Source organism: Rhineura floridana, chromosome 12 (assembly GCF_030035675.1).
Source record: "Rhineura floridana isolate rRhiFlo1 chromosome 12, rRhiFlo1.hap2, whole genome shotgun sequence".
NCBI classification, from domain to species: domain Eukaryota; kingdom Metazoa; phylum Chordata; class Lepidosauria; order Squamata; family Rhineuridae; genus Rhineura; species Rhineura floridana.
In genome coordinates, this window is record NC_084491.1 from 43,151,978 (window position 1) to 43,175,981 (window position 24,004).

The following is a 24,004-nucleotide window of genomic DNA, read 5'->3' on the forward strand; positions in this document are numbered from 1 at the left end:
TATTCATTCACTCCGGTCTTCTCCCCCCACAGCCAAGAACACGTGACCGTCCTCCCTGCCCCCTGCCTCTTTTCCTAAGCCCTTCCCTTTTGATGTCTAACAGCAGAAAACCGCAATTAAATGTTGTCCTCAAGAGTATGCCCTAAAGTAAGCTCGGGTGGGATTCGTTCAAGCAGGCAGCAGGCAACGCAAATGTACGTTTATCCAAGGGATGGAGAAGGGAAACCTTGGACCAGTCAGAGATTTAAGATGACATTTCTTATGCAAAGAAAGTGACATCTGGAGACAGTAAAAGTTCTCCAGCACAGGAGGGACAATGCAGACATGCAGATGAATCCTATGTATGTTTACTTGGAAGTAAGTCCACTGACCAAATTGTATTTCTGTTTTGGGGTGGTGAAAAAGCTACCTGGGAGTCAGGTTTGAGATACAGTTGTGATGACTCGGGGGTGTAGCTTGTAGATTTCATTAAAGGTCCTCTATCTTTCCCTCCTTGATTGGACAACCCTACTGAGTTTAATGGGACTTGCTTCCTATGAAGCATGGCTGTGGGGTAGCAGCCAAAGAGAAGGATAAAATTGTACTGGATATGACATGCATTTTATGGATATAATGTACAGTATTTATGCAACACTGTTTATTATGCTGTAAGCTGCCCTGTAGCCTTTGGGCGGTATACAAATGCCTCAATAAATAAATAAAATATAACACTGAAAGCACAGGAACTCGGCAGTGCTGCACAGAGTAAAGGACGCTCTATTTGTCTCGCTGGTGAGCCTTCAGTCTCCCATTTTCAAATACCTTCTCTGTTCTGTCTTCCGGAGCACTCGTGACAAATTGCTAGAAGTTCTCCTTTGGACAGTTTTGTACCTCACAAGGCAGAGGGTGCCGAAGGACAGCTCCTCCTAGTGGCCTGGATGTTTGACTTCTGGTTTTCATGCAGCAGGAACACCAGGGAATCTTGTTGGCCCATCATTATTACATCTTTGATACAATCATTTGGAGAACCTTGCCCAAACTCTCTCTGTCATTATACATTTTGAAAAGTTCAAAAGTTCAAAGTGAGCCTGTTTAGAATCAAAACATATATTACTGTCAATGGTAGAAACTGGGGGTTGTTGATATTCATCAGAGAGTGTTGATAACCCCTTCACCATCAACTGCAGCATGGAGGTGAGCCCTGGAGATCCTCACAGCTGGAGGGGATTTCATGGTCTGCCCAAAGTTTTGGTGGGGCAGAATGCATGTGCATCTAGTTCCTTTAGATCAGGGGTTCTTCACCTGTGGTCCATGGAACCTTAGGGGGCCCACGGATGGGCATCAGGGGGTATGAACTGGACTTAAAAAAATCCAATTCAATAAAATAAATTGTATGCAAAATGTTGTGTTTATGTGTTTGTGTGTCTAGGGAGGGGGTCCATGGTGTTCATCAGATTCTCATAGGGGTCCATGTCTTAAAAAAGATGAACAGCTTCTCTAGAGTGCTCTAGAATGAAGTGAAGTGGTTCAGCAGGCACATTCCAACATGCGTCCCTCTGCTCTTCACACTGCCCCTTTCCCCAGCAGAAGTCATGGCCAGGGGTACTTGACACGAGGCAAGTTAACTGACCACAAACAATCGGCAAAAACGGAAGAAGTGAAAGGAAACAGCAAGGCGACAGGTATCAATGACTGAATTAACTTTATTTTTTTTCTAACTGCAGATTCAAGGTATACAACTGAACATTGCTATTTTCCTTATGAGACTTATAAATAAAAATACAAAAAATGTCCACTACAAAAAAATCTACTGTTAGTAGGATGTAAAAAATATTCTCTTTGCTATAGAAGGCACAAACTTCACTTAGTGACAAATGGAGAGAAAAAAAACCTGCAGCAGTAAATTCTTTATTTTTTTTAACCTTTTTTTTTTCCTCGCCAGAAACACTGAAGGTTTACAAAGGACCACACCTGCACCCGACACAGAACAGATGCAGAGGTGGAGAACAGCAACTAGTAGTGGGGGACATCATGATTTTTCAGGGGTGGGGAATCTGATTTATGTCATGTGTGTGTCTGTGTACGTGTGTGTCTTATCTTGAAGCTAACTGCATCTGTGACTCTAGAGAAACACATAACAAGACTCACAAGCAGCACTGCAAAGAAACTAACAGAAGAGTATTTTGTACAGGGGAAAAATACATAATGGGGGGGAGTCCCTCAAATTGAAACATAACAACGGCATAGAACAACAACCAAAAAAAAACAGGCACCTTCTAAAGTTAGGCTAACAGGAGGTGCTGAGGTAGACAGAGCCAGGACAGCAATTAAAAACACTATTTTTTTTTAATACGAAGCAATCAAACTGGCACTTGTGCTGTCACAACGTTAAGAGACAAGCAGAAACAAAAACAAAATTAATAATAAGCTTTAAATTTGCTTGGTCCAGAAGGACAAAATTGGTCCTCAGTGCTATAATATATATTTATATATATATATTTATGAACATAAATGTCGTGGAGACTTAGCATGGCTTCTTAGCCTCAAAAGATCATGCATACTTTTAACACCATGTAAAACAAATACCGAGACACACTCCCAGATGCTGGCACCCAAGGGCCAAAGGACGTCATGGTAGCAGGGGAGCAAAGGTGGCTTCGGGAGGTTCCAGGCCCGAGGAAACCTTGGATTCTCTTCCTTTCCCTGCCCCACAACACAACTTGGTGAGCTACTGAGCAAAGGAACCTCGCAGTGCAACAGAACAGGAAGCTTCAGAAAAAAGGGTCTGGCGGGTATATGTGCCAGAATAATTGTGGGGCAACTGGAGTGAAAACAAATGGAAAAGCTGGCTGACCACAACCCTTCCTTTGACAGAGGTGCTTCAGCACTTTGGACAGCTCCGTGAAAGTCTGGACCTAAACCCGGAGTGGATTCCACTGCCCCACTGACATGGAGCCATTGGCTGTCTTTTTTAGCACAACCGAGCAAGTTCTTTAATGTAATGGCATTCCAGGACAAGAAGAAGCAACTTCAGGGTTTAAAGTTCTAAAACCTACAGCATGCCAGGAGCTCTGAATTGTAGGTGAGGTTGAAAAAAATTGCTCAAATTAAGGATGATACAATACCATGGCATCCCTTAGCAAGACAGTCCAACCCATTTCCCCAAGGTACCACATAACTGAGGGACCACTGTAGCATTTCCCCCTCTTTCAAATATGAAGAAACAAACAAACCCTACCCTCTTTTTCAGGCACAAAGATAAAACAAGCCAATTTCCAAAGGTGTGTTGGGGATTGTACTAAAACAGCGCCAGTCTTGCTCCCCACTACAAAGCAGCGAAGAAGAAATAAAAAGTTATATTTCTCTCACACACAGACGTGCACAAAACACACACTCACACATGTATGTATACAATACATCTTAAATGCTTTCAGTTTTTGAAGTTTATTCCCAAAGCAACAATCACAGACAGGTAGGAATATATACTTGCAGGGGGATTCTGTGCAGCAAATAAAAGCGTTTTGTGAACTAGCCAGAGTTGGAGATTTGCATATTGTGAATGGGTAAAGTTTGAAGAAAATTCTGTAAGGCATTTGCAACTCAGTATCATAAAGAGTACTCAAAATGGGGTCTTCAAGTGGGTGTTATTTGTGTGGCAAATGGAACGCAGTGAACAGGCAACCTCACAGACTGCCTCGTAAAAATTGCCAGTACTTGAAAGCTGGGGACTCCATTTCCCGTCTAAATTCAGATCTGGTTTGAACAGTCCCAACTTTTAGGTCAAACCAGTGGCTCCGTCTTCTGGATTCCATGCCTTCACCACACTGCCACAGATCAAACACAACCTCACCCAGGTTCCCATCAACATTCACAATGTGGCAGAAGCAGACTTCTTCCAAAAAGCTCAGGGAGAAACTGCGTCTTCCTGCAGTGCAGACGTGCAATTCTGCAAGGAAGTATTGCCCCCTCCCAACCTCAAGCCCATGTTCCTGGATGCAGGAAGAGCCCACACAAAGGGTACCCAGATAGTTAGATGCATTTCCCCATGTGTGCTTGGAAGCTGTGATTTCACCCTGATTCAGTACTACCCTATGTGGCGATGCTAGATTGCAACAATACTGCTATTATTTAATTCGAGGATTCACACGCACGCAGACGCCCACACGCACAGGCACACCCACTGATTCCTGTTCACATTACAAAAGGAGGGGAAGCAGGGGAGGGGAGAAAACATCCTGCTGAAAACTGACATGGGGATTAACAATTGCTACAAAAATATTCCACTTTGCCAATAATGTATCAGTCCAACACTTTTTTGGTGGGGTGGAGGGGCAAAGAGGGGGAAAGGCTCCTCGAGCGAGCAACCATTCATAAAACAAGAACAACAACAACCATCAATAACCCAACAATGTTGGGAGCACATAGGTACAACCTTGTGGCCATCTCTGGCAAATGTGACATTGGGACATTTACTGCATATTTCCTTTAAAGGGTCTGCCTTAAATGACGTCATAATTTTTTCACATTATAAACAAAACTCTACTTAGCTACTCACATATTCAAGTTTAACTGTTCTTTTTTTTCCTTTACCAAATTGCTAACTTTTCACTAAATTGTCAACTCTCTCAACTGTTACAATGACATATACTCTTTCTCTCCTCCCCCCCCCAAGTTTAAGGCCTTTAGTATTTACCAACAGTTGAGACAACATCAGTGTGGAGGAGGACTGGGCAGCAGTACAAAGACCCCCCTCTTCACAATTCCCTTTTCTTCTATCTACACAATGCTTCCCTAAGACCTCCCCCACCCATATATAAATGAAGCTAAATTACAAAATAAAATTTACACTTGCAAAATATAAAGCATGAGATGAAAATTGAAATGAACATCACAATGCAAAAAAAAACACCAATCTAACAACCCCCCACAAATATTGCAAAAATGTGCTTCCGTTACTGCAGTCCCCCCCAAACCCCAACAACTTAAAAGAGGTAGCTTTCAAGATCATACAGCCCACTTTCCATCAGGTGGGCCATTAAAACAAAACACCAATTTTGGTAATAATAATACAGGATAGAAACAAATAAAAATAAAATAAAACATAAGGCTGACGTGGGAACTGACGGCCACGCTGCTTTTGTGGCTGTGCTGTGGCACTTTGGCGCTTTGCACAAATACTCTCTCTGTAGGCCCTGCGATATGGCCTTTTCAACAATCAACCAAAAACACATCTCCCTGCACCCCCCCCAAAAAAATGCCAATGCAAACAAGCTCATGAGGTCACAAGAAACCGAGGTAATTTCAAGTACAATGTGCTAAAGGCAGAAATCATTAAACATATCATAAAATTAAGAGAGCAAACGCAAAGAAAAGCAACAGAAACCCTTTATCGCTCAACTCCTTCACAGGCAGAGGACTGGGCAGACAGATCAGGCGGGCGGCAGGTTTCAAAAGCCACTGCCAGGATGGATGGGTGGCCATGGAGGCTGGTGGCTCCATGTCTGTGGGGCAGTGGAATCCACTCCAGGTTTTAGTCCAAACTTTCAAGGAGCTGTCCACAGCTCCTTGGAAGTTCAGACTAAAACCCGGAGCACATTCACTGCCTCACTGACATTGGAGCCACCAGCTGGCACGGGTGGGTGCGTGGGAGTGGGCAGAGGGTAGAGGAAGAAGAGTCTCACCTACAGAAGGGGTGCTTAACATCAAGACGAGAGGGGCAAAGAAAAATGAAGAGCGCCACCAGCTTGCAAAAAGAGGTGTGCATGGGAAGGGAAAGAACTACACACATCAGAAAAAGAGAGGGTGGGCAGCACCCAAGGGCCTAGGGGCACATCTGCATTCCTGCTACTTTTGCCTGTGTGCGTGCAGGGCAGGATTTTCCCCTGCCTCTAAGCCATGGGTGGCTAACCTGTGGCGCTCTTGATGTTGCTGACATCGTCTCTTGCTGTTGGCCCTGCAGGCTGCTGGGAGTTGTAGTTCAGCAACGTCTGGAGGGCCACAGGCTCCCCCTCCCTGCTCTAAGATGATGGCAGGCAACCAGTGGGACAATTGATTCCCACTTGGCCCGCCCTTCCTTGATGCCCCTCAAAGTGGCTAAAATAAGCCCAAGCTAAGTCCTCTCCGATGGAGCCAGGAGGGGAAGTAGAAACCTGCCAGAAGACACAGCAGGCCCATCTGTGTCTTTCAGCCTTTGGCTGGACCTACCAGGATGGGAGATCTATCTGCGGACTACTGCAAACTGTCCTCGTCCCTGCCTTAGGCAAACCACCCTTGCCTCCCTGGCTCTGCAGTTGTGCAGATGATGTGAGGGCTGGCACTGGGGTGGGGGAGCAGACTTGTTTGGGGAAAGCGTGCGTGTGCGATGCCCAATCAGCCCTAGGAAGGATGACCCATGGCGATGTGACAATGCTACCAGAGCGGCTGGCTACAAAGAGCCCTGTGCATTGCAGCACATCACTGTCCCAATTCAACAAACCATGTGCCACACCCGGGCACCATTACTAGCTATGGAAAGCATGAATCTGCAAAAAGCAGAGTGCTCCATTGCAGTTTTTATGGGTCACTGGCTGGATAGCTGCCACACATCTGGCCCTGGCCTGTCTCAAGGTCTCAAAGACTGCAAATGGACCTCCAGCTTATGTCAGTCGCCTCTTTCAGTTCAGTGGTGAGGCTGGCTCCATGCACACAAAGGAACACGAGCAAGGACCTCACCCCTCCATGGAAGGAAATGGGGAAACTCTTGAAACCCCTATATGCAATCGGCTGCCTCCCCAGCTCATTAGAGCAGAGTGCCAGAAGCTCTCAGAGGCCTCTGCTGCATCTCCTATTAACTAGGAGGAGCTGAAAAGTAACTGCACCCCTTCCTGCAAGAAGGATGACCACTCATATTAGCAAATGTGCAAAGTTATGCTGTTTCTATCTGGTTTCTCTCTCACCCAACACTCTCTCCCACCCTCACTAAAAAAAATTAAAATTAAAAAGTTAAAAAATGCATAGAATGGTCTTTGGTCAGGAGAAAGGTTTGTGGGCTAGAAGGAAGGGTCTACAGGTGAGATGTGTGGTCTTGTAAACTCAGCTTGCCCTCGGTCAGGCTCTGTTGGGAAACCAGATTTCGCCTAGTAGCACAGCTGTGGCACAAGCCTTAGGCCAAAACTGGAAGCACAGGGAGGGGTGTCTATGGGGTAAAATAAGACGATGTGATGTCAAGACATCAGTGCTTCAATTGTCCTCTTCCCCTTGTAGTCTGGGAAGCACAGCCTTCAGTCCCCTCCCCCATTGGCTAAGGGTAGCCCCAAACATTCTGCACTCTCTCTACCCCACAGCAAATGCACCATGAACTCTAGGAAGAGCGCCTGTCAAGATCCTTTGTTCAGGAGTCAGGACACAATGCTCCACATTCTCTTTCACCCCAGCACCTTCTGTGCCCCACAGTTCTGATTGCACACTACCACTGGTGCCTTCCCAGCCCCCCAAAGACTCCCACCCCAAGATTGGATTGGGCAGTTGGGTTACCTGCCAAAGGGACAGGCAGGGGAAAGAAGGGGAAGAGCAGCTGTCAGGGAATGTCTACACTGTAAACTGAAGCCTGTTCCAAGGGCCATCCCTCTCCCGAAGGATCGTGGGGTGCTGTGGATCTACATCTGAACAAGGGCACAAGATACCTAACAGGGAATCCTCAGCAGCCTTGTAAAACTACAATTCCCAAGGTTCTTTGGGGGAAGCCATGACAGCAATGCAAGGCGATGACCTGGTTTCAGTTTACAGCATGAATGAGGCCTCAGTGGACTCCTACAGCCCTGCCACCAGGAGGCGGAGGCTGCATCAAACCCCTTCTAAGGCCCTGAGGCGCATGGAGACATGGAAACACTCATGAGACAACTGAACATGTGGTTAGGGCTGCATTTTGGCCGGGGTGCTCCAAAGAGTTTTGCTCCTCTTCCTCTCTTATTCCTGCTGCAGTTGAAGCAAGGACCCTTGCAAGCTGGAAAGGAGACAACCAGCAAATCCTAGTTGGGCAGAAACAGAAACAGGGGGGAAGCAAAAAGAAAAACGAATGAAAAGAAGAAGAGAAGGGAGGCTAGAGACCTTCCAGGAGTTTGGCTTTGCCCAGTCCTTCCCAACTTCCTCCCTCCTCTTGTCCCGTTAGACATAGCAAAGGTACAGATAGGTCTTCTCTATCCTCCAGTCGGCGGGGATCTCTTCTGGCTTGTGCCCCTTCATGTGCTTCTGCATGGCAGAAAGACTCGGGCAATATTCCAGGCAGATGGTGCACTGATACGGGGAGGCTCCATTGTGGGTCCTGAGGTGCTTGATCATGGCAGAGTAGTCTCGGGACCGCTGGTGGCAGAGCTTACACTCAAAAGGCTTCTCGCCTGTCAGGAGAAAGAGGAGAAAGGAAGAATCACTCATCCAGGGAATGACAGTCCTGGGTGGTGCTGGGCTAAAACCAATCCTTCAGTCTCTCAAACATTCTCTTCCTTTGCCAAAGAGGCTTCCATTTTTTCCTTCCCACTCTCAAGGCACTCAAGAAGTTCTTTATTGTTTTGGGGAGCGCACAAGGCGGCCGAAGGTGATGGGTGTGTTTCTCTTTCCAGTAAACATGCCTCCAGCACTCTGGAGCCTCCATCGTTACCCAAGGTTCCAGATATGACAAAGCCCCATGACAGGAGTTAACCTCTAGTACTTCCCCTGGGCTTTAATTGAAGCACAGGCACTTGGATAGGCTGCAGAGTACAAACTACTGCTGAGATGATTTGTAGAATGAAAGAAAGGACCTGCACAGACACCCCTTGGCCACTATATAAAATAAGGTAAGTGTGATAAAAACTCTGCATCCCACTGATGACAATTTCACCAATGACAATTTTTGAATGCCTTTCCCCCCCTCATTAATTGATGGTGAATGGTTAAAAAAGCAGGATTTCTTTTTGGCACAGTGGTAGTTCTGGGCATTACCAAGAAATAAGCAAGGAGTGATTGGGTCAAACACCAGAGCACCAGATGCTGGAAACTTCCAGAGAAGCAGTGGTGGTACCTAAACTAGGCAGGGGCATAGTTATGGGGTGGCCTAGGGGGCTAGGTCTATGGTGCCAGGGCTCAGATCACCTGAGCTTTTCCCTCTCCATTAAAAAACTTTACTTATGGGCTGCTGCAAAATGTAGTGACATCAGCCACCATCTGAGGCCACCCACCATCTATGCATATAAATTAGCATATGGAGATTTTATTCAAATTTGACTTTTAATTACCCAGCAATGCCCCCGACCTAAACATTTGAAAGTACTTCCCAGCCCTCTAAAAGGAGCCATTTGTTCTTGGCTGCATAATTTTCCCTTCCTTTCTTTTTAAAAATGCTCAGATGCAGACATATAAATAAGTAGGATGCAACTTAGTTTCCTTCAACTCTTCCTCCTTCCAGCATCCACAGGGAATTAGGCACATGTAAGCAGCTGTGGGCCCAAGGCTGATTGCTGATGAGCCCCCGTGCAGAGGGCAAGTTGTTGTAAGCAGCACTGTGTGCTCTGTGCTAACATCAACATACTGTGCCACGGGAACCCAACAATTCTGCAATAAAGTAAGACTGAATTCTGCAACCTGTGTAAATAAAGCAAATTTGACCCTTTTTTTTTTTTGCATCATTCATTCTGCCTTTGCCAGTCATGGGGAGGGAGAGGAACTATGCACAATGTCTGAGAGTCCAGCAACCATTGATCATCTTCTGAACTTTCAAGACTACAAGCTTTAAAAAGGGCAGAAAACATTATCCTTGGGAACTTATTGTGTCCAACCTTTTCTGCCCTCCTGTGCAATCGCAGCACACAGAGCTCTGGTTAAATACAATAAAAAGGAGTACCCTCAAGTATTTTGTCAGTTGGCCATGGGCTTATTCCATCCTTCCAAAGGGCTCAGGTTTCCAGGCAGGGGACCATCACCTTCCAACTCAGTTACTTGGTATTTCCCAGAGACATCTCTCCGATACTGCCCGCAGCAGCTGCAGTCGAGAGCCGAGGGGGCTCATTTTAACGCAGTAATTAACTGCCTCAGTCTTCTCAATATTGATACCTGCTCTGTGCACAGACAGAGCGAATAATGAAGTAATGAACAGCAAAAGTGATCTTAATATTGATCTGCTGTTTACAATAGTCACGTGCTGCTGATGCACCCAGCGATCCGCTAGCTGACAGCAAGAAACCTGGATTCTGCAATATACAAAGACCTTCCGTCTTGTACTCACAAAAGCTCCCTAACTGTTCTCAGAGTGGGAATTTCCCGGTTTGTGCCAAACCATGGGGAAGGGGTGGATGAAATAAGGGAAACTGTCCTTAGGGGAGAGGACTAGGGTGCCTATGGAGAGGGTCTCCTTCTGCCCTACTGATGAAAGTAGATATTTTAGCACAGGGAGACCTTACACTGAATCAGGTCATTGGTCCATCTAGCTCAGTATTGCCTACACTGACTGGCAGCGGCTCTCTAGGGTTTCAGAAGAGTCTTTCCCAATCCCTGCCTGGAGATGCCCTCGGGGACTGAAACTGGGACCTTCTGCATGCAATGCAGATGCTCTGCCCCTTGAGCTTTCCTAACAGATTGCACAATGCAGCAGTTTTTCAAGTTCTTATCTTCACCTCCTTCCAACTCATTATTTATCACGGCACCCCTGAATGTCTCCTATGAAGCAAAGGGCTCTGGGTCCAAAGGCACATTTGCCAGCTCATCTTGGGCATGGTGGGGGTGGGCTGAAGCAGGGAGGGGGGCTCCACAATGCACTCAACCCTTGTGGCATTGCAAGGGCATTTTGAAGTGGTGTGGGCAAGCTGTCTTTCAAGGATGTGAGCGCCTTCTCCTTGAGGGGGCCCGGTCCACTTTCATAGGGATCCAAGGGACGCAGCTTGGAGTCACAGCTCTAGAAAAGCACAGGAGCCAAGACTGAGCTCGCAACCCACTTTTCACACTTTTGCTCTCAGGTGGCCACTACACCCAAACTTGTCCAGGACCAAGGGAGAAGGTGGAGTTGGCAATGGGAGCCCCTCTCAGGAGCTTGCTACGGGGCCAGGGGCCACCAGTCCTCTCTCCTCAGCCCCCAATGCACATAATCTCCCATGAATCTGGGGCTCCTCCTCCAGTTTATATGGCGTTTAATGCTTAAACTGGCCTCTAAGCCATTTACAAAACATAGCGTTGCAAGAGCTAACAGGATGATGTTAGGAGGCACAAAGGCCACAGGGCCCAGTTTGAGGGTGAGCTTTGAACCTTATATTGAGTCAGACCATTGGCCCATCTAGCTCAATACTGTCTGCTCCAACTGGCAGCAGCTTTCTTAGGTCAAAAGACCTACTGCTGGAAATCTTTTCAACTGGAGACTCCAGGAACTGGACCTGGGGCCTTCCCCGTGCAAGGCAGGTGTGCTACAGCAGAGGGAGCAAAAACATATGGAGCTGCCAGATCCTTGCCCCTACTCCCTCCATCCTGGCTGCTCTGACTGACAGCGGCTCTCCACATCCTTCTCCGGCCCTGCAGCTGCTGGTCCCTGAGCTCCTTTCACCTGGAGGTGCTGAGCACCGGACCTGGCACCTTCTGCGTGCAGAGGATGAGCTCCCCTGCTCGGCTCCATTCTGTACCTGTGTGAACCCTGTAGTGGGTCTCCAGCTGATGCTTGAGGCTGAACTTCTTGCCGCAGCCGTTGCATTCGTAGGGCTTCTCTCCGGTGTGGATCCGCTTGTGGCCCTTCAAAGTGCTCTCGTCCCGGAAGCAGCTGCCGCAAAACTCACACTCATACGGGTGGTCACCTGAAACCAAATTGGGACATGCACAAGTTGGGCATAAGTCAAGAAAGGCAAAAGGGGCCACGAGCAAGAGGCCACGGGGTGCAACAGACCCTGGAGGCGAGAGGGAAGACTGCAGTGAGCTGGAGTCCTAGGACCTTGGACAGCGCCCAGCTGACTGTTTGCTCTGTCTAGAGACTCCTTCAGGTGTGAACAGTGTGAAGGGGGGATGGGGCCCTCTTGGCCTTACCAATTCCTGGATGAGACTGAATATCTGGATCCATTCCAGTCTGGGTTCAGGCCTGGGTTTGGCTTTAGTCACTCTTTTTATAACAAAATTTATATACCTCTTGGATGTAAAGACCTCTTAAATGGTTTACAAAAAACAAGGATCACCTTTATAGAGAGAAGGACAGGAGGAGTGCCATCCTGCTCCATGATGATGATCATAATTTTCATTTATTACCCTCCATTTGCCCTGAGGTCCGAGGGCAGGTTACAACAGTTTAAAATACATCATTAAAAACATATTCAAAGTCTCATCATCACGAAAAACAGGGTGGGGCCTAGAAATATACATCTCAGGTGTCAAAGGCCAGGCTTAAGGAAGTGTGTCCTCAGCATTCACCAAAACTGTACAGTGAAGTTGCCAGACACACTTCTGGGAGGAGGGAGTTCCACAACTCAGGGGCCACCACAGAGAATGCCCTCTCCTGGGCTGACAGTCCAACCCAAGCTTCTGAAGGAACTGCCAACAGGGATCCTTTGGCTCGATCTCTCAGCAGCTTTTGAAACCACTGACCATGGTCTATAAATATTTAAATAAATAAAAATAATTCAAGTAGTCTCTAATGGAGCAGCACCCCTCCAAAATCACATGTACCCTCCTCCAAAGAATGTACTGCAAGGGACAGAGACAAAAGCCCTGGGGAAAACCTGTCCCAGTTCCAAGTAGTCATCACCAAGGTGTCTCAGGAAGAATGGCAAGGCATCCTTCCTAAATTCACCCAACTTGGCTTTGAACCCGGTGAGTACCTTTGTCACCAAAAGTGTCCCAGGGAGACTATAATAAAAGGCGCTGCCATTAACCGTACAAGCACAAGAAGTTAAAAAGATCCTTCTTGGGAATTACAAGTTTCTCGGTTGAGCATCGGGGCTACTGTACCTATGCACAGCCTGCCTTGACTTTGAATCCGGTGCCCTCGAGGGGATGGAGACCCTCACTCTGGACAGGCAGGTGCTAACAAGGCAGGCCACTTCCTACCCTGAGAAGCAAATCCAGAGAAGGGACAAGGAGTGCTCAACAGAGCAAGGCAAGGCTGACGGCCAGGGCTGCTGTGGTGGAGACAGGAAGGGACCCCATTAGGGAGAGGTCACCCCCCTCTGCATGCCGCTAATAAGAACGAGGAAGTCGATGTAAGAGGCCCCTTCTGTCCCTCTCCAATACGTCTCTCCATCTCTTGCTGGGAATCTCTTTAGGGGTGCCTTCATGAGGTTGCAGTGCATGGAAACGGATGTTCTGCTCAGTGTAAAGGTGGGGAAAGCAACAGCACAAAGCCTCAGGATGGGGAATGACTCAAGTGTGCCATCTTGCAAGCTATTACAGCAGGTGAAGGTAGTGCAGAGGTCACAGGGTGGAGGTGGGGAATGAATATCAATGATCTGGCACATCCTTTGCCAACCTGGTGCCCTCCAGATACAGATGGACTCCCATCAACCCCTGCCTGCCCCTGATGGAATCTGTAGTCCAACAAGAACTGGAGGGAGCCAGGTTTGCAAAGGTTGATCTAGCAGATCTAAATGGCACTCAAGTGGCAGAATAGCATCCTTGTGGCAAAACACCACCTCTCCCCCCTGGAAGCACCCTTGATGCCACATATTTGCTGTCTTGTCCATGTTGATTTAAAACAGCTTTCTCCACTACAGCATTTGTCGATTTGGTTATGGAATCTAGCCCCAGTCCCAACCCATCTAGCTTTGCTAGAATCTGGGGGTCCAGAGTTCCACCCTGCCCCCACCCAATCTGCCCTAGCTTCCCTTCGAGGTCCTCGAAAAGCCATGGTCCCGCTCAGCCTCAGGGCTCCATCTACAAAATGAGGCAGGCAGCAACTTGATTGACAGGTTGGGTCTTTGGGACAAGAATGTATGATCAAGCCCAAGGTCTAACGCAAGGGCAGCCAATGAAGGATCCTCCAGATGTTGTTGGACTAAAACTCACATAACCCTTAGTCATTGATCATGTTGCCTAATGGGAGCTGTAGTCCAACATGCCGCTCCAGGTGTAATGGATCCCGATGTCGATGATCAAGAAATGTTTTCACCCAGGGTGGCAACTCTCTAAGAGTATTTTGCCTTCCCCTACAACCTCGCTCCCTTTCTTGGAACAAGATCCCCATTCATACCATCTGCTTCCAACGTGCCACTGTGCCTTGGGTTAACCAAGTGGGTTAGAATTAAAGAATCATAGAATCGTAGAGTTGGAAGGGTCCGGTAAGGCCATCGAGTCCAACCCCCTGCTCAATGTAGGAATCCAACTTGTGGGTTAACCCACAATTAAGTGAGTAATCAATGTACATGTAGTTTCAATCAGATTTCTAATTGACTATAACCATAGACTATTACAAAAAAGGGCATATAATTAAGAAAAACGTGTGTTCCTGATGCTTCTGGTTTTGGGCACAGGGATTGGGTGAGTCTTGGTGGAATTCACATATGAAGTGGAAAAAAAGGATGGACACTCTTTTGAGGAACAGTTAAGGCATGCTCACGCAACTTCCTTTGGCCTATACTCTTCCCATCTCGGTCAACAACCCACAATCCAGATGAACCAGGGCCCATCTCGTGTCTGTGTATGAATGAAGATATATTCTGTGGTGTTTAGAGGACAATTAGCCTGCTTTGTCACAGGTCTCTGCTGCCAAGGAGAGCTCATATCCTAAGAAACCACTCTGGAATTAAAGTAAATCTTGGGCACAATCCACTGGGCAGTTCGGTTATGGAAGCCCCATTGACATAAAGGGAAGCTGTGCGAGGGCACTAGTGCCCTCGCACAGCTCCCCTTTGCGTCAATGGGGCTTCCATAACTGAACTTCCCAGCAGATCATGCCCTATGTCTTTTGCTCTTTAGGGTGTCAAGCACAGATTTTTGCCACTGGCTCAACTAGTCTATCCCTCCCCCACCTCCAACCCCTCGTATCCCTTCTTAAGGCAGGAGAAAAAAGGGTGAGGGGCTTCCAGCTCCTTTTAGTTTTTTTTTTAAAAAAAAATATTTATTACAGAAGCTGAATGGAAGGACAATAAAGATAGATTGATCACCCAAGACTTTGTTCATGAATATTTAAATATCGCTGATTTGTCTTGTCAGTGTAATTACAATCTTCTCCGGGCTTGGTGCATCTGACGACCACAAGTTTATGGTAAAGAATGGCCCAACTGTATTTCACTTGTCCCGTTGCAGATGTGCAGAGCCGCCAAGCGTGTAATGCCGCTCACATTTCATACATTTTCCTCAGCTGCTGAAGGCTTAAGTCATCCACAATGACCTACGCTTTTTCATTATCCCCATGTCAAACCGAACTCGTGCCTGAGCATAAATTGTCCTTCTTGTTATAGACTCGCAAGCTGCCTCCTCCGCTTCCTCTTTACAGTGATATTTTACTCTCTTCCTTTCCTTTCCCTCCCTCCTTCTCTGAAACTGGGACCCTCATTGCATCAGTTACAATCCTGCAGCACAATTTCCCCCCAAACGTTGTTAAATATACATCTTTGTGCCTCTCTTTCTATATCTTTATATCCCAGCCCAACTTGCCCACATGATACTTCTTTTGTTGCAGAGATGAGCACGGCGCTCACTGGGCATCCCAAGAGTCTGCTTGGCTCCAGAGCAGGGGCCCAAAAATCGAGGCCAACCAAACATGTGTGGTCGCCAAGACCCCGCTCCTTCTGTAAGAGATGGTGTGCCTGAAAAACCCAGCATGAAGTCAGGAACATGAGGTCCTTGGTCCCCTCCCCAGCTCCCAAATGGGGAGTGAGGTGGGGATGCAAAGCCAATCCCTGCCCTTGTGATGGGTTTCTGAAGTGCTCCAAGTATCTCAAAAGTGCAGTGTGTGTGTGTGTGTGTGTGTGTGGGGAAGACCTGGCTTTGAACCTGCTGAGATACTGAGCCAGCTCATGTGATTCCACCATTCAACACAACAAATGTGGGGATGATCTCCCACTCGCTGGAAATCATTGTTGCTCACCAGAGGGTGATAGAACATTTGCCATGGTGAGCGTGGTGAGTGGCGCTATGCGCTCCTGCTCTGGGAACTGTTTTTAACAGAAGACTGAGCTGTGGAAGGTGCATGGAGACATCACACAAGGCTTAAGGCTGGCCCCTCACTTGTAGTGAGGAAGAGTCGCCTTCTGAAGACTAACAGGGGAGATCTGGGAAAGTGGAAGAGAGTCTGTCTTTCCTCTTTCTCCTCTCCCTCGTTTCAGCCTCGCTAACAGAGGCAGATGTGAGCAGGCAGACTTGCCGCTGGCGTGAAAGCCAGGGCGGCGTAGTGACAACTGGAGTGTTGGAGAGAGCCGGGTTCAAATTCTTACTTAGCTGTGAAGTTCAGTGGATCACTTTGGGCCAATCACAGCATCTCAGTTTAACCTTCCTCACAGGGTTGTTGAGGATAAAAATGAGGGGGGAGGGAACCACCTTTGCCACCCTGAGCTCCTAGGGAGAAGGATGGAATTAAAGTGCCATAAATTAACAGTTAAAAATATGGTTTGCTAGCAACAGCTGTGTCCTTATTTACAGCAGGAGTGCAACAGTGCATGTTAGGGTGTCTATGCCTGAGCATGGGCAGACTGCACTGAGCCCTCATGTCTCATTTCCACAAACTGGCTGTGCATATGGGTCCAAAGCACTCTTTGCCTCCAGTACCTTTGGTCAGGAATTAACCACTGTGAACCCCCAAAGAGCTTCTGCCGTTAGAACCGGTTTCTGTGCCACAGTTCAAGCCTAGGACTAGTGAAGCAGTAATTGGGAAGTGTTTCTCTGGGCATGTGTAGATTGCTTCCTCCTCTTCTCTGGGAAGCCATAAGGTGCCTTCTCACATCTGAGATTAAATGTGGACCTCCCACATCAGAGCAGTTCAGAAATGCTTGAAGCCATGGCAGTCTCGGTTGTTGATCACTGGGGGCAGAGGCTATGTGTTTTGGGAACTGAGTTTGAATTCCCAGCTCAGCTACATGCGCACCCAACAAACTTGGGCAAGCCACTAGTCCTCAACTTCAGCTCCCTCATTTATACAATAGGAACCAGGCAAAACAACTTTGCAATGGTGGTGGGGAGCTAGAGGCCACACAAAGGCTGTGAAATGCTTTGCGGTGGAAATAATGCTATCAACATTCCTGCTGCGGGAGGGATCCTGGATTTTGCTTCTGTGCAGCCATTCTCAACTGTCATACTGTTGGTACTTTTGGGTCCCATAGGAAAAATACCTCTCAAAACACAGCCCTAAACAATATCCATGCAACTTCAAACTATGTCAGAGCGACAACAGTTCTCACTGTCAAATTAATATTTGAAAAGGGACAACTAATGAGTGTTAATGGTGATCAGCTGCACAATTCACATCTTCCAAGTACCTGCATTCTATGGAGGGTTTCTGAGAGTTTAAAGTAATATAAAAAAAAGGTTTCCCCCCCCTTTCACATAGGCTCACCATTCTAAATGGAGCGTTGAAATTGTGGAGCCTGTATGAGCAAATTCAATTATCAAGCCAATCACATGTTAAATGAGTTTAAATCTGGATACTTGAAGTACTCATACCAATAACACCTGCTTTAGAAGCCGTACAGAGGGAGAAAATTGGAGCTGCATTTGGGATACTGTATATACACAATCAAAAAACGGCTGCCAGAGTTAACGATGACAACAAAGAGCAAAAATTCCCATTTCTGGCACACTGATTAACTTTGCAAGGCCTCTTAATGAGGTTGACATTAGGTCCAGGACAAATGGGACTAATTAGAGCCCCTCTGGCCGCCCAGCTGCACCTGTGACCCAGCCTCTCCATTGTTACCTGGCATATTCGTTAGCCAGCTAAATGGCCAATCCAGAGGCCTGTAGACCGCCTCGCCGGCACAGCTAAGTCCTCCATTATATAGCCAGCCAAGCAAATCAGGGCTCCGACAACGTCAGCAGCTCAGTTGGCCCTGTGTACTGAACGCAGCTGCTGATACTAAACACGCAGGACTGGAAGCAAATGGCGATGGGGCGGATGGAATATTAATGAGGCAGAGTACAGAGAGCGCACAAGTGACACGAGCACCAGCTCGACTCTTGGAAAGAGCCAAAGTGCAACCAGAGCATCCCTGAGACAGGTGGGCCTTGCTCAAAAGCATGGTTGTGTACTATGTCCATTTTGGGTCTTTACGGAGAAGGAGGCATCTTACATCGTGCAACCCCACGTCTCACAGAGGAGGAGGATCTGCACTCCTGATGCCTGGTATGCAGATTTTGCATGAGGGTATGAAGAGTGTGTGGGACTGAGTGCTAACACTGCACTGCAATGGCTGGTGCAGAGGTTTATGCAGTCCCAGAGTTCACCAGTCTACAGCGTGTGTGTGTCTGTTGGTATGAATACTGCCTGACCTTACCGGCATGCACACACACCTGTTTCTGTGTATCAATACTATTGCTCCATCCTATGGCATGTGTACTACATATTGTGTGTGCAATACAGAATTTAGGGGAATGCTTCAACAGTTAGGCGACAAGGAAGAGCCCTACTGTATCAGCCCAAAGGTTCAGCTAACCTGGCATGCTTTCCTCCAGAGCCGGTCACTTACCGCTGGGAACCTCCTTCAGCAAGGCACAAAGCCAAGAAGCCTTGCCTGTCGTTTGCCCCTAGTGTGTGGTGCTTACATGTAGGCTGCCTCCAATCAAGCAGGCTCTGTTGAGCTATGCCAACGAAGAGCCACTGCCACTCAGATCCCTGTCCTTTATGAATTTGTCTCCTCCTTTTAAAGAGCTGATGGCCATCGCGCCATCCTGATTGATCATCCAGGTAAAGCCCTAAGTCAGATTCCCAGCCAATGCCAGCACCAACGTGCAGCTCAAGGAAAGAAGGAAGAGGGATTTCAAAAAGGGATGACATCCAGATACATCCGGACTTATTTCCAGCTACAACTGGACTTACAAACAGCCTTGTAAGGAAGATGAGTATTATCAGCCTCATACTATTGCTAGCCTCATACTGCAGATGGGGAGGATGGGGGCAACCTATTTGCAAAATGGTCACATCAACACATAGGTGCAGCATGGCCTCTCCTTTAAAACAGAATGTGTGTCTGGGTTCCTTCTCATCCACTCCTCTTGGGGTGGGTTTGATGAACATGACCCTCCCTCTTGAGCAGTGGCTTCTTGAAGACTGACCACGTGGGGGCTGGAACCTTGGACAGAAAGAGTTGCCTGGAGCCAGAAACCTTCTAACAGCAGCTGCAGCAGCATTTCGAAGGAGCAGAAGGACAAGAGGAGATGACATGGGCCAACAAAATGACGCCCACAAGCCAGCATTAAGTCAAGCACCAAGTACCCTGTGTGGGCCCGCCGTGGCGGCTTACCTGTGTGGGATCGCAGGTGCCTCTTGAGGGCTGTGTGGCTGGGAAAGGTGCGGTTGCACTCACTGCAAATGTAGCTACGCACGCCGGCGTGCACCTCCATGTGCTGCTGCAGAGCTGTCTGTGTCTGGAATCGTTTCCCACAGAGCAGGCAGAAGACGGCCATGTCGGAGCCTGGGGAAGGGGGGCAGGAGGGGGAGAGAAATGGAAGTTCTCATCAGCACTTTTTCAAGTGGTTTCATCACACATCCCCACTGAAAACATGGGCTAAATGCACAAGGGGGAGGGGGTGGAACTGGGAGTGGAATTCAGCGTCCTGAGACTCTTGTCTTAAATTATATCACAGGTTTCTAGCCCTCGTGGCTGTGAAGGTGAAAAATGTGCTGGTAATATGGCCCATGAAAATCAGTTGAGTAGAGGAAGGAGAAGTTCCAGTTGCTGCTGGGTAAGGCTTTAGGCGGGGCTAAAAAAAAGTCCGTGTTAAATAATAAATATTTTCCCACCCATTTTTATCAATCTGCATCATTTATTCTGGTCTTGCATAGGAAGCAGCCAAGAGTTAAGCAAACCAGTCACCCTCTAGCCACTGGAAAACTTATTCAGCCATTTTGCTAGCGTCTGAGATTACCCATCCACTTTCATACATAACTTGGTGACCATATGGACTAGAAAGAAAATAAAATAAAGCAGACCATCATAGACTATTACAAAGCTGAATCCAGTGCCTTTTCTACTGATCCCCATGAATCCTGACATACTCAGCATGTTGGCCATTCCCTCAAAAAGGAGAATTAAGCAAAACCAAGGAAATATTCAAATAAGCTTAATTTGCACCAGCTTATTCAGAATCTTTGCTTTGCTTTTTTGGAGAGAGAAGCATACACAGGTTTGTCAATGGTAAGGTGGTTGCATAACTGGAGGGACAACTTCCCTCCTGCGAGATTATGCACCAATGCAGTGACTTTTAAGACAGTTACATCAAAAGCAGTCATCAAAAGAGCATATTAGGAAAATCTAACCCCCACTAATGAAACCTGATTGCACTAGTCAGGAAGGAAATTAAAATAAAATAAAATGAAATAAAAGGCAAATTAAAAAAAGGAAAAATAAGTGTTATGATGTGCACAGGGTGGCTTTTAAATTTCTTCAGCTGAAATTGGGGAGAGAGTGCTTTTCCTAATGTGCTCCTAGAATATCTGTCTGCAAGAAAGAGGTAATTTTGAAGAAGCAACATTAAAAATATTAACAATCACTTTAAAAATGCCTCTTTGCAGGAACAGAGAGAGGAAAGCTGCAAAGAGCCCCGGGCTCCAGTTTCATCTGATGACTAGTTAACGACAACAGTACGACCTTTATAATGGAACTGCAATCTGGAAAAGCAGGGACGCAGTGGGGTCTGGTGTATCCATGTCAGTGGGGCAGTGGAAGCCACTCTGGGTTTTACTCTGAGCTTTCGAGGAGCTGTCCAAGGTGCTGAAGCAAAATTCAAACTAAAACCCAGAGTGGCTTCCACTGCCCCACTGACATGGTGCCACCAGCCGCCACTGCAGGGATGTCAAAAAACAGCCTTGCAGGAGGGCAAACTACAAAGGAAGGAGGAGGAGTTCTGGTTATAGGTTTTGGCATGGTTTACTTCTAACAAACAAACAACAACAATACAACAACCAGACCTACCAGCCTATAAGCCCATCTTCAAAAATCCAAGCCACATTCTTAGCCAATGTTGCCTTTTGGGGACTTTAGCTCAGCGGCAGAGGGCAGGGTTGTCATGCCAAAGGTCACAGGTTCCATACCCAGCGTCTGTAGGCAGGGGTGGGAAAGCGTCCTGTGCTGTGTTTTGAAATCCAGCCGGTCAGCTGATTGTCAGCACTTCAGAAGCCCCGTGATCGCTGGGGCTTTTGAAGCACCACAGATCTGCTGTTGAGCGGCACTTGAGAAGCCCCTTTTGAACCAATCTAGCCACCTTTTAAAGTGCCCACACCTGACACCATAGATGAGAGCAGGTGATTGGCAGGTGTGCCCTTGTGAACCAAATGGGGAGGCTTAGTTAGGCCCAGCGGCCCAGGTTTCCCTACCACTGTTTTATAGTAACAGTCCATCTGAATGGCCAATTGTATCCCGATTCCTGACCTGAAATATGAAATCAGAAGTGCACTTCACATTTACTGCCAGCTAAGCACGACCTCTGTCATTGTCTATACCCATGGCCCACACAGCCCCTAAGCATATTTGCTCAAATATTACATCTTTCATGTCTTGCATTGCTTGAAATCCACTGGAGAAACATTAGCCAAAGAGCCTGGAAGCCTACGAACCCAATACAAGAAGGCATTCAATGGATTGCATCCACAGAGGTGGTAAATCTCTCTCTCCCCCCCCATTCCAATATTTACACATTGTCAATAACAAATACCCAATGACCTTTGTGCTATTAAACAATTTGCTTTTGTTTATGCATAGTTGATTGTTCCAAAATGTATGAGTCAGTGCAAATTACATTACCCAGGGAAGATTAAAGTAGGCAAATGCTGGCTTTTCGGAGGCCCATTAGAATGTGGGGAGGGTGGAAATAAAATTATCTGGAAAATTGTATTAGCAATTCATTAGCAACGCTATGGTAGTGCAAGGTAACCACTGAATCCGCACTGCCTTTAAAGAAAAAAAAGAAAAAGAAATGAGAAGCAATTCTTACTTCATTTGTGTGCCAGAAATGAACCCTCCAGGAATATGTTTGCAAGGAGCAGGAAACAATACCAATTGCTTGCATCGCAATGGCCAAATCTGGCTGAATGCCGGACATAGGTCGCTACAGGATAGCATCTGAATGCCAGAGCTGTGATGGTGTAGCACTGTTTGGTCCAGGTGAGAAGAAAGAGGGGGGCTAAAAGTTGCCACCAAATGTGGAGGTTAATTTGGGGGGTACTCACTCAAGGGAAACAACCGTAGAGAGCCTAACAGAATTTCAAGTAAGAGTAACATCAGAATCTTACAGAAGTTCCATTTTCATCTTGCAAAATAGCATCTATTTTTGCAGATGGCAGAATCCTGCAATAAAGCATTCTAAGAACGTAGGCTGAATCCTGCTGGGTCAGATCAAAGGTCCATTTAGTTCTGCATTCCACGGTGGCCCACTAGATGCCATTTGGAAGCCCACAAGAAAGCCACAAAGGCAAAAGACAGACAGTGTGGTGTAGTGGTTAGAGAGTCAGACTAGGACCTGGGAGACCAGGGTTCAAATCCCCCTCAGCCATGAAGCTCACTGGGTCACCTTGACTCAGCCACTGTGTCTTGGCTTAACCTACCTCACAAGGCTGTTGTGAGGATGGGGAGAAATGGAGGGGGAGAACCATGTACTTTATGCCACCTCGAGCTCCTTGGAGGAAAGGTGGGTTATAAATGTAAGATATAACTAAAATAAAAAAGTCTGCTCCCAAGGTGGTTTCCCAGCAACTGATGCTGATGATGGGCAGATTGCTTCTGAAGATGGAGGTTCATTTAGTCATCAGGACTAGTAGCCACAGATTCTCTCGGCCTCTATGAATTTTATTTTAGAAAGTCATCTAACTTAGCGGCTATGACCACATCGTGTGCCTGCAAATTCCATCATTCCATAATCATAGAGATTCTTTTGCATGCTAAAAACTGGGATCGCTCTTCCCTCTGTCTTCTCTGCGGAAGAGATGTTCACATACCTGCTGGAGTTACAGCGAAATCTGTTCACAGCTGCACTTGCCTCCATGCAAATTAGACCTTCAAGGGAAAGCAGAAGAGCAGGGCAAGAGCGCAGCACAGCACAGCACAGCTGGAGATTCCAGGTGCTTGCACCTTCAGAGCGCAAGGCTCTCATTACTCTGCATCGTAAACACTGACTTAATCAGGGAGAGGGACCTCTAAATAGAAACAGGCTTTTTTTGGGTAACAATTTGCTAAAACAAGAAATGTGTCAACGCCAGGGAAGAAGGTGGGGCACTACTATGAAGTCAGCAAGGCCAAAGCACTGCCAAAAGCACCCTTGGGGAGGGGAAGAGCAGGGGCCGTTCCTGAGGTGTGCCTGTCCTACATTTTCCCTACGTCTCCAGAGCAGGCAGAAGAACAGCCAAGGATTACAAATCCCCTTCAGTGGCACCAGCCGATCCACTGACGAACAGAACGCAGAGGCTCCGCATTGCTTAAACAGACCCCTGTAATAGCTATCCATTTCTGGGTTGCTAACTGACCAGAGAACCTCCGGCCAAGCCTGCTTTTAAGCTTCTGAAGGCAGCCTCACATGTGGAAGGGTTGTGGGCAAGGCAGTAGCTCAGCCGTCAAGCACTTGCTTTGCACGCACAAGATTATAATAATAATAATAAGAATAAGAATAAGAAGAAGAAGAAGAAGAAGAAGACCCTGGAGAACCTGCTGCCAGTCAGTGTCAACAGTACTGAGCTAGATGGACCAGGGACCTGCCTTGTTCTGAAGCAGCTTCCTACTTTCCGATGTTTGTTCCTAAACCACAAGGGGAACTTTCTGTGGCTTGGAGAGGAGCACGATCTCCTGGTCAATGTCTGAAGGCAGAGGCTGCTGCTCCACTGGGGCTCGAGGGGTACTGCCCCACCTCTGCCCTCAGCCAGCTCCCACCTGCTGGCCATCTGACTTACAAGCAGCCCAGGGGGTGGCAGCCATGC

The 24,004-nt window shown here is 47.3% G+C and overlaps 1 protein-coding gene across 7 annotated transcripts in view; it reads right to left on the minus strand.

Moving 5' to 3' along the window:
• Positions 1-1,716: 1,716 nt before the first annotated feature.
• Positions 1,717-24,004, minus strand: part of ZBTB16 (zinc finger and BTB domain containing 16) — a 207,494-nt gene continuing 185,206 nt past the window's right edge. For all 7 annotated transcript variants that reach the window (XM_061592324.1, XM_061592326.1, XM_061592327.1 and 4 more), the window contains exons 5-7: positions 19,344-19,514; positions 11,595-11,762; positions 1,717-8,351 (exon numbers count right to left, since the gene is read on the minus strand). In XM_061592324.1, coding sequence (XP_061448308.1) covers positions 8,122-8,351; positions 11,595-11,762; positions 19,344-19,514 — 569 coding nt within the window. In that variant the 3' untranslated portion in view covers positions 1,717-8,121. The remainder of the gene's footprint in view (positions 8,352-11,594; positions 11,763-19,343; positions 19,515-24,004) is intronic.